Genomic DNA, 10,333 nt, shown 5'->3' with positions numbered 1-10,333 from the left:
TTGTGTTGGATGTTAAAGCTCATGATGATCTCATTACTTCATACTGACGGTTGTTTCAGAAGTTATATGATGCTGTTTAAAATGTTGCTAAGCTTTTCAGGTCGTGTTCAGCGTTCACCCTTGTTGCATAGCAAAAAAAAATGGGGGAAAAAAAATGTTCCTGTTTTGTGTTGGTTGTTTGTAAATGCTTGTTTTTGGTACTTCAAGATTGTTTTTGTGTATTGGACACACACATATATATAGTATGTATTCTTTATTAATAACCATTGCTTTTGATTATATAATTATACACTTGGATACGAAGACTTGGTTTCTCTTCATTTTCTTTCCACTTTCCATCACAATCATTGAATTTATTTTTAAATGGTTGAAATCTAATTTTAATTTTATGAAACATTAGATCCCAACTATCTAAAATGAATTCAATGGTTGAGATGAAAAGTAGAGAAAAAATAGAAAGGAGAAAAATGGAAGGAAGCCAGTCTGCAGATGTGAACGATGATTGCTACAACAAGCCAGGAGCTTGAGAGTTCTCTTGGCTCTCAGATGGACACTAATGTGAAGGTTAGACACATCTTGACGGATAAAATTGAAGTTCGAATGCTTACCAAAAAAAGGAAGTTGTAATGTTTACCAAAAAAAAAAAGAAAAAAAAAAAGGAAAGTACAATATTTACCAAAAACAAAATTGGAGTTGGAGTATTTTGTCTTGATTCAAGCAATTAGTACTTTCTTAATGAAAAAGAAACAACTTAATCACAAGATTCTGACTTCTGTATGTGAATCTCAAAGCCCTTGCTCGAGTGAAAACAAAAACATGGACACACAACACAAGGCGGTATCTTCTACTTGTTCAAGCATTAGACGCAACAGCGCCGGGTAGTTCCAAGGAGACCCAGCGAATAATCTATGAATAACTGGCCATATCATATCTAATATATAAATCAACGAGATGAAATATATGAATGATTTAATATCAGAAAGAAAAGATGGCAAAATTGAGAAAGACAATAGATAGTCAAACCTATCAACCTAGTATAAAGGAACTCCAGATATTATGCCATTACAGGGCAAAGATTCCACTCTCACATGCTTCTGCCAACCTACAGCTCCTCTTCTTGGGCATCATCCGAACTTTGAAGATGGCTTAGCTTAACCCTTGCCTTTTTTGGCTGTGGGGAGACTTCTCTCGCACCATCTTCATCACCCTTCCTCTTAATTCCATCATTGTTTTCTTCGTCAACGACAGGACCAGGAGATTCTGCACCAGAATGATCTTCAGGTCCAGACGTGGACGGTTTCAAATCACCACCTTCGGCTTTCTCTTTCTTGCTTGATTCTCCATTCTTGCCCAGCCTTTCACGTTCCTCCAGAAACGAACGGATTTCTTCGGTGGCAGCAAGATCCAAAGGGGTCTTTCCAACCCTTGTCTTGGAACCAAGGTTTGCCCTTTCTTCACCAAATACTTGACAAGTTCAAGATGGGACCCTTGGGCGGCATAATGAAGCGCGGTCATGCCTTTGCGAGTGGATGCTTTGACAGAGGCCCCAGCTGAAAGTAGGGCCCGTACAATGTCTAAATGTCCCTTTTGTGCAGCGAAGTGTAATGCTCCCATGTCATCCATGGCAGCAGCACCAACATCAGCCTTGTTCTTGCAGAGATAGTTGACAACCTCTGCTTGCCCAGACCATGCTGCTAAATGAAGTCTACGTTCCAAAGTTTCTTGTCAAGGAAACCAGATAGTAACACATGAAATCTACAATAAGATCCCAAAATAACAAGAAAACCACATCTTACCCAGCTTATTATATTTACGTCATTATTACTATGCATGCCCAGCATAAAAGGATGAAATGCAGGGAAACACTCACAAGCCATATCAATAGGAACAAAGGGAATATTTATTATTTTATTTATTTATTTTTCTACAAAAGGATATATGATTTTAACAATAAATATCATCGCACAATGGGGGTGAAACTTCTGCAGGAACAAAAATGCATGCCTACATCACTTTTTTATACCAGAAAATTTTAAATTCTCAATTCCACGTTGAAGTCTCCTCAACCAAAAACTTTGCTTTTCCAATCTATTAGGCATGCAGGAATACATCATCCGTTTATGTCTCCAGGCTGGCCAATGAGCGCCATTTTGAAATGCTGATATCAGTAGAGATTAGTTCCAAAAAACTGTAGACACAGCAGAAGAACAAGAAAAGAACAGGAAAAGGTGGAGATAAACTAAGTTCATCGATCTACAGTGCTGAACTAGAAAATGCTTATTCAGGACTAGTGTGTTGTAATTTCAAATATAACTGCTTTCCTTACATTAAACTTGCTAAGAGCTTCAGGTTAACTATGCTTCTGCACCCCTTGTATTCTCTCACCACAGCCCTTCTTAAAATCCAACATTTTCAGGTGACACTACCACACATATTCTGGTTTGCTTTCTTTAGAAAAAAAGAATTGCATGCTTCATTATAAGCAAATTATTCTAATCAGTAATTACTAAGCTTTGTCCAAAACCAAAGCACAGCATCAGTCTCCAGAGGGGGTTGCTTTCGTGATCAGGATCCAATATGAACACTGTTCATACTTACAGTAAGAACTTTATAATCATCATTAAGTTACCATGAAACAGGAAAGAATTCGGATTTCAAGTCTGCAGAGAAATAAAAGCAGATGGGAGACACCAACAGGCGACAAGACCAATTTTACACTCGGTAACCAACATCGATAATCAAGATAAACAGATAAATCTTGATAGAAGCTGCTCCGTATTATGTTTTTAATTTTAAGACGGATTTAAGACAACAATGTTTTAAACATACCACCAAATCGAAAGGTTTTCCAGATATACCGATGCCAAGGTTTTTTATGCTGCCGGCTGAAACCAACACCGGCACAGACAATAACCCCCTTTAAACATTACGCTTAGCTTTTCACTGCAACCGAGCAATTTTTTTAAGGTAATCTTAGGGTTCCAAACAGTCGACCAAAAAAAAAAGGCAGGTAGAGAAGTAAAATGATGATGATAAAAGGAAGGATACGGTGTTCGAGAGTGCCTATCTCTGGAATTGACAGCCAAAGGGTTTATCCTCAAAATTGACTGAACAGCGTTGAGGTCACCGGATCTTGCGGAGGCATGAAGGTCGTCGCCTGCCCTCGTGTTCTGCGGATTACCCATCTCCCTTCTCACAGCCTCTTGCCACTCAAGAAGGATGAAACTGTTTGCCTCAGTCACAAATTCACCTCCCTTTGTTTTCAAAAACAAGATTCAACTCTTCCCATCTCCCTCTCTTTCCAGCTTCTAACACAAATCCTCTTCCCTCTGCCTTTCACTTCCAGTTTTCACTCTTTTTCTTTTGGAGCCAAAAACCGAAAATATACATTTTATCTCATTTCATGTTACACAATTTTTATTCTTCACCCTCGAGATGCTTAATATTATTAGTTTTATTTAGTTTGTTGATAATTTAAATTACCCCTTACGATAAATAATTGTTAGAAAAAAGGCATTGATCTTTTCTTGCCAACAGAAAAAATAATGAATCAATCCTTATAGCCTATTCTTTTCAAAACAAATTTCTATACTTTAGAATACCACGTATTAGTCTTATATAATTATCTTAAATAGCTTAGTGTTAATGTTTTATTTTAAAAAAAAATCAAATAATTCATCCCTTGCTCCTTTTAAGTAGGGTGTTCAACTTATTGGCCAAGGTTTAATTTGATCATGAATTTAAAAATTTAATAAATTAAAGGAAAAGTTGGTAAAAAAGATCTAGTTGAAAAATTGTACCTAAGGGTCAAGTTGAATTCAAAAACCAAACTAAATATTTTATTCATTAAATAATATGAACAAATGATCAAAATACCCCTTTGTTTAAACAAACAAAATTGAAAAAAAAAGTTGTTTATTCAACAAATGCACTCTAAGCTAGAAACTTTGAACCTTAAACTAGAAGCCTTACATTAAAGTCAAAAGTCTTACACCTCAAGTCAGAAGTCTTGCACCTTCAACCAAAAGCCTTGCATCTTGAGCCAAAAACTTTACACCCAAGTTTTAATTTTTATTATCATGGGTGCAAGGCTTTGATTTGGGTGCAAGGCTTTTAAGTTGGGGTGCAAGTAGCTAGGAGTTCAAGTCTTTTTGACTTGGGATGCAAGGCTTTTGACTTTAGGGGTAAAGCTTATAGCTCGATGCAAGGCTTCTAGCTTCAATGTAAAGCTTGTGGTTTCAATGCAAGGCTTTTGATTTAAAGTGTAAGGCTTGTGGCTTGAGGTGCAAAACTTCTTATTTGGAATACAAGGCTTTTAGCTTGGGGCATATGTATTGAATAAGCAGCTTTTTTTTTATTCAATTTCATTTGTTTAAATGAAGGAATATTTTGGTCATTTGATCATATATTTTAATGAATAAAATATTTAGTTTGGTCCTTGAATTTAATTTGATCCTTAAGCACAATTTCTTTTTTAAGTAGGTCCTTTTTCTCAGTTTTTCCTCAACCAAATGAATTATATTTATATATAATAAAAAAATATATTATTATTCTTATTTTTCTTTTCTTTTTTGTCATACTCATGTTTTCTAATTTATGATTATTTTTTCAAACAAAAAAATTTATTAATTTTTAATATATTATCATTTTTTTTCTCTTCTTTTTGTTATAATCATGTTTTCAAATTTATGATTATTTTTCAGACAAAAAATTACTTTTTTTTTAGTATAAACTATCCGATATCTCAGGTTCATTACTCGTCCCAATCTAATCCAAACCTCATGTGAAGAGATCTTAGAATGATAGCGTGGTACCTATGGAATGCCTCTTTGAGGTCACGTTAATTATTACGTCCGTCACTCCCTAGAGTTTGAACCTTCACCCTAAAAAATATTGATAGTAGCTCTTGCTAACTTTACCAAGCGCGCAATGGTTATTACTATTTTTATTTGTAGTTGAAAATGCAAGTAATTTTCATTTGGGACTCAAGAACTCATGGGCTAAAGAAACGGGAAAGCTTGGTTGAACTTCACCAAAAAACTATGCTACACTTGGGCTAAGCCCAGAACACGTTAACCTCACTGTGAAGCCTAAGTGAAGGATTTCATTCAGATGCTAATTTGTAATCAACCATATATATACTACTCTGCCAACACACACACACACACACACACACACACACATTCATATTACAATTTTGATAACAGTTGAGACACATGAAAGCCAATAAGATTGAAACAAAACTATCCACTCAACCTTCAAATGCAATCACTCAATAAAAAGTACTGTAACTTCATAACTTTATTTTCTATGGCATTCTAAACACACTTGTTTACATGTTTCTAATTACAACCGCTTCCATTTTTACATTGAAAAATGTGAGCAAAAACCACCTGTGATGAAGCTGATGGAATCAAAATCTTCCATTGTACAGTTGTTGCATTCAAGAAATGCTGTGAAATGACCAATACTGTTCTCACTCCATTATGCCATCTTGGTTGGAGCATCTCCCTATGTATTTGCAACTTAACTTCACAAAAAAACTGAAGTCTTTTGAACAAGGATAAAGTTTAGTTCATTAAAGAATGACTGTTCTCCTGATCGTCAAAATCTGGGAGCTCAGAATTCATTGAGAACCTCAGCCATCCATTTTTCTCTGCAAGTTTGAGAAAAGGCTGCAGTACAAGGCCAATGAACACAGCAATGAGGCTTATGACCAAGATTTTGAGAGAGGACAAAACTAACACAATACCAATCGTTATTGTCGGAGGTATACATAAAAGAATTGCTCCAGTTGTTCCCCCTGGTATCTTGTAAGGCCGAGATGCATTGGGGCGTCTGATCCTTAACAATATGAATGCTATAAACTCCAAAATCATTCCAAAGCAGTACAAGAAGTTTTCAGCTGCTACAATCTCGTCAAAGCTCAGCCATGACAGTAAAAGTACGCCTGAGGCTGAGAAAAGTATTCCTATAAGTGGGGTTCCATGTTGAGACCTCTTGCTAAAGCACTCAGGCAACATTCCCCTCTCAGCCATCCCTAAAAGTTGAAAGGAATCGCTGCTCATTTCAGCAACAAACATCCCCATGTTTGACACTGCAGCAGCTGCCTGAAGCCAATAACTCAGCCAAACTCCTCCAATGATCTTGGCAATATCAGAGAAGTATCCATCAGTCCACAATGAACGCTTGAGAGGAACCGCACCAGTGCCAATTAGAAGTGGGAAAAAGTATCCTAAAACTACTAGGATCAAAGCATAGAATAAAGCCTTTGGAAGAGTTCTCTTTGGGTTCTCCACTTCTCCAGCAAGAGTACTAATGGAATCCCAGTAGTTGAGATTCCAAAATAGAGTATTCAGGTACAAATTCCAATCCATATCATTCAAATCCGCCACCAACCATCTTGAAGGTTTCAGGTCTGGAATTGCCATAAAGCCCATAACCACAAAAGGAAGGAGTGAGAAAACCCCTAAAAGAATAGCAATCCATCCCACAATGGTTAAACCCCTATAATTCAAAAATGTGAGAACTATTGTCAATCCCCAGGCCGCAGCAATTCTTGGAAAGCCACTGGCTAAAACAGGGATATCCGATTTCAGATAGTCAAGAAAGAGAACTGGGTATAGGGCATTATCAATTACCCCACTGAGCCACTTCATCCAGCCTTGCTGGAACCCCCAATAGGGACCCAACGCGGAAGAAACCCAAACCACATAACCGCTGTTTTCTGGGAACATGGTACCCATTTCTGCAGTAATTAAAGCTTCTGGGACACTCCATATGAATGGGAAAACCAAGAAGCCAAGGAGGGCCAACAGAGGACCTGCGGCTTGCACTGTATCCTCGATGCCAAAAGGGCCCCCAGAAACTTCATAGAAGATGATGAATATGAGAGGAAGAACGGAAACTTTCTTCAAGTTATTTACCCTGGGGGAGGGTAACCCATCAACGGTGACGTAGTCATCCCTATCGTACCGCCTCATTTCAATATTGCGCCGTCTGTTTGGTGCAGTCCTAAGCTTCTGCACCCACAAGATGGTTTTCAAAATTAGCAAGCATCGAACAGAAAATACTTGCGCCACCAGTTAATCAACAAGTTATGTAAGCAATATAAGAAATGTTTTTTCAATTAAAAGGTAATCGCTGTTGGCGGCAGGTAGGAAACTGAGAGCTGCTTAAGTCGTGTCAGAGGATACTATTCTTAAAAATACCGCCAATTTTCCAAGATTAAACAAGTATATCCTGCAAACGCAAGGAAACAAAACAGCAAACACTAGCAAACTCAGATGAAGCACAAAACGGAACATAATCAAAGGAGGCTCTCCTCCTCCAATGCCTCTTGAACTCATGCACAGGGAGACAAATTGGTTGTTTTCAAATGCATTTGCATCGAATTGGCCTATTTCGTACACACGAACTCACTTCTCTTCCCAACTCATTTTATTAGCTCATTTCGTTTCTTAATATTTATATCTTAGGAGAACTCTTTATTTAGGCAATGTGAGACTTCTTTTGACACACACTCAATTACTACAACAATTTAGTAAAATTTAAAAGTTCATGTCATCCATTCAGTTACCAGAAAGAAGAGGTCCGTCTAAGCGAGCGTATGAAAATAAATCTTGGAATGCAAAGACGGTCTTTCCACGGTTTTGCCGAAGGATAACATTTTAGATTGCATAGGAGCAATCAAACAAATATAGAAGGCGTGCAGATTTTGGGGAGGGATCTTCTGGGTTGACGAAAGAGAAATATAATAAATCATGGCAACAGAAATCAGAAGCGAAAAGCTCAACAAATACAAAAATAAGTAAATGAAACGGAAACGGAAAAAAGGACCGAAAGAAGAGAGACCGTGATATATACCAATCCCTTTTAAGATGAGCGCAAATACCTTCCATTGTGGAAAATGACCCCGATACGTGATATGGAATCAGATAAATGAAGAGATTAAATGCAATGGAGAAGAATATAGAGCTACTCTTTCCATTGTATCTCTGACATCCCGTTTCAGTCATGTGAAGACAGGGAGAAAGCACCTGGTAGGTGAACAAGAGGCTGTGGAATGAAAGGTAAGATGTGCAAAAGGACCGAAATACCCCTTCATCTCAAAAATGATCCACGGCCAATGCATCGAAATAGTTAGGTAGACGTCCGCCGTCGGCAAAGCTAGCGGCGGAGGCATCGAAGGAATGTGGACGGAACGGATTCATAACACAGGACAGACGAGGTTCGAAAGCTCTGTTTTGTTCGGAAGAGGAAGCCCCGGTCCAAATCCACCCAGCCTTACCGGATATTACCGTCGCCGCTGGAATCGTTCAACGCGCAGGGAAGAAGCTCTGCCGTGGACAATGTCAACTCCTGAACTGGATCCCTGCTTCGTTGATCAATAGCACAAATGGCCTTCATCGATTTTGAATCTGCCTAGCTATCCCCCAATTTTCATGTGTTCATTCTGATTTTTCAACCTAATAATATCTACAAGGGTGTAATAGACTTGTGATTCTAGTTTTATTCAAATAAACTAAATACTGAACAGAATTCAAATTCAATTTGAATATGAGTGACTCACATGTCTTGTGATCCGTGTCATTTGGATTATCTTCAAGACATTCTCAAGTTCTGATCTATATCATAATCTATTAACCCTTCTCATCATATATGGAATGTAACACACTCGTAATCACAAGAAGAAAGGTTGACAGAGAGAACTAGAGAAGGTGTAATGAAGGAGTTAAGACTTAACAGTATTGGTGAATTAGTCAGTCACGTTAACAAAATATACCAATATCATGTTGGGTGACGTAACACTGCAAATCGAGAATCTGAAGCAATGAAAAAAATATTAAATTATGATCGGCCATTAAATTATGAAAAAAAAAACGCAAAATTAAAAAGTAAAATAGCCACGAAAAAGGTTTTGAAAATGCCATGCCGTGTAATTCGATCACCAAATATGAAATAAATAAGTTAGTTAATATCAAATAAAATTTACTGCTTGGTTTCGATGCTCATTGCAATAATGTGATCTGGACTATCTAAAATTGATTTTAATGGTTTCAATTTAAAATTTTTAATAAATAATTTTTTGTATAAAAATTATTTTTTACATTATTATAAAATTAACTTTATTTAAAATTATATATATTAAAATGATAATTTATTAAAAATATAAAAAATAAGATTTTATCAAACCTGGCGGTGCAAATTATGATGAGCACAAAAAATGCACCCCTGAATAATATTATAATTTGCAAGGAACTGCGTGTCCTATTATACTATTTTGCAGTATAATTTAAATTTAACAAAAAAATTATAAAAAAAAAATCCCCACACAATAAAGTGTCTCCTTGAGGTGTGATATTGCAAGTTTGACCTTTATGTCGTAAGAGCCGTGGGTGCATGAACTTCTCCCAAACTCTATTAGAAGAAATATTGCAAGTAGAATAAAAAATATTTTCTGGCCAAAAAGCAGAAAAGATAAGATTTTTAAAAATAAAAAAAAAGAAGAAGAAGAAGAGAGGAAACGGAAGCAATTCTTCGGCGAAAATGGCGTAGAAGGTAACTTAACTGCCGGACGATATAAACAGAAGATCTAGAGAGAGTACGAGAGAGACTGAGAGGCGGGACGAAAGATGGCGGAAGCTAATCTCTAGGCTATTAGAATCAACCTCGAGTGGCGCCTGACTGCTATTCGCAGCCGGAGGAGATTGGTTCGCCGCAACTATCAGGTTGTCAGCGCCGTTTCCGGCGGCGGTTCCTTCTCCTGGAGATCTGGCAACCTCTTCGATGGCCATGGAGCAGCTTGCAAACCCAGGAGGAGAAGGAGCAATATGGGGAATAAATCAGCTTCCAACCTCCATGGCGTCACAATCATGCATTTATGATCCCACGAATATTATATTTATATCTGCATACCGGGCCCCACATCATGACTTCATGCGCTCAACATTTACTAACTCAAGGCTCAAGCTATAGTTGTCCACTTTAATTAAAAAAAAAAAAACCATAGTGTATTTTTTATTTTTAAATTTTATATTAAATTTTAATTTATTTTTTTAATTTTATAAAATATTCTGTTAATCTTGTAATTCTTATAATGTCGGTTTAAATAATATTTTTCAAATCAATTATTATTATTTTAAATTAATATATTAATATTTAATCATATTTAAAAGTTAATGAATAAACCATTCCCGACTCCATTAAAAACCGTGGCTCGAGGTGATCACTGTGGCGCCGCTAGCTAAATATTAGCGTTTTAAAAGTTAGACCAATCACTAAATTAAATTAACTACTAATGCACAGTTTATTAGTTCAAATTGAATGGTAA

General features: G+C 36.8%; 1 protein-coding gene and 1 pseudogene across 5 annotated transcripts; both read right to left on the bottom strand.

The window, feature by feature from the left end:
* Positions 1-907: 907 nt before the first annotated feature.
* On the bottom strand, positions 908-3,377 carry LOC129298596 (uncharacterized; annotated as a pseudogene).
* A 1,760-nt stretch (positions 3,378-5,137) lies between these two features.
* LOC129298594 (probable polyamine transporter At1g31830) lies at positions 5,138-9,861 on the bottom strand. 5 transcript variants are annotated; one of them, XM_054937019.1, is made up of 2 exons: positions 9,672-9,861; positions 5,138-7,022 (listed from the first exon to the last, which is right to left on the bottom strand). In XM_054937019.1, exons 1-2 carry the CDS (start codon positions 9,795-9,797, stop codon positions 5,571-5,573), a joined length of 1,578 nt encoding a protein of 525 aa, XP_054792994.1. In that variant the 5' UTR covers positions 9,798-9,861; the 3' UTR covers positions 5,138-5,570. The 5 variants fall into 5 exon arrangements, 4 of the variants coding, with proteins under 4 accessions (XP_054792994.1, XP_054792995.1, XP_054792997.1 ...); XM_054937020.1 differs by lacking the exon at positions 9,672-9,861 and adding an exon at positions 8,573-8,726; XM_054937022.1 differs by lacking the exon at positions 9,672-9,861 and adding an exon at positions 7,580-8,459.
* Between the last annotated feature and the right edge of the window lie 472 nt (positions 9,862-10,333).

Source organism: Prosopis cineraria, unplaced genomic scaffold (assembly GCF_029017545.1).
Source record: "Prosopis cineraria cultivar Desert tree isolate PC_DT_omini unplaced genomic scaffold, ASM2901754v1 PC857, whole genome shotgun sequence".
NCBI classification, from domain to species: Eukaryota; Viridiplantae; Streptophyta; class Magnoliopsida; order Fabales; family Fabaceae; genus Prosopis; species Prosopis cineraria.
The sequence above is the reverse complement of the archived record's forward strand: the minus strand, read 5'-3'. Positions and strand labels throughout refer to the sequence as shown.

What these genes read in the sequence shown, in the direction of transcription:
- LOC129298594 (XM_054937019.1), bottom strand. Translation starts at nt 9,797, where the DNA reads ATGGCCATCGAAGAGGTTGCCAGATCTCCAGGAGAAGGAACCGCCGCC. An exon ending in GCAGTCAGGCGCCACTCGAG is followed by an intron (nt 7,023 to 9,671) that starts GTTGATTCTAAT and finishes TTGTGGGTGCAG; the next exon opens with AAGCTTAGGACTGCACCAAA.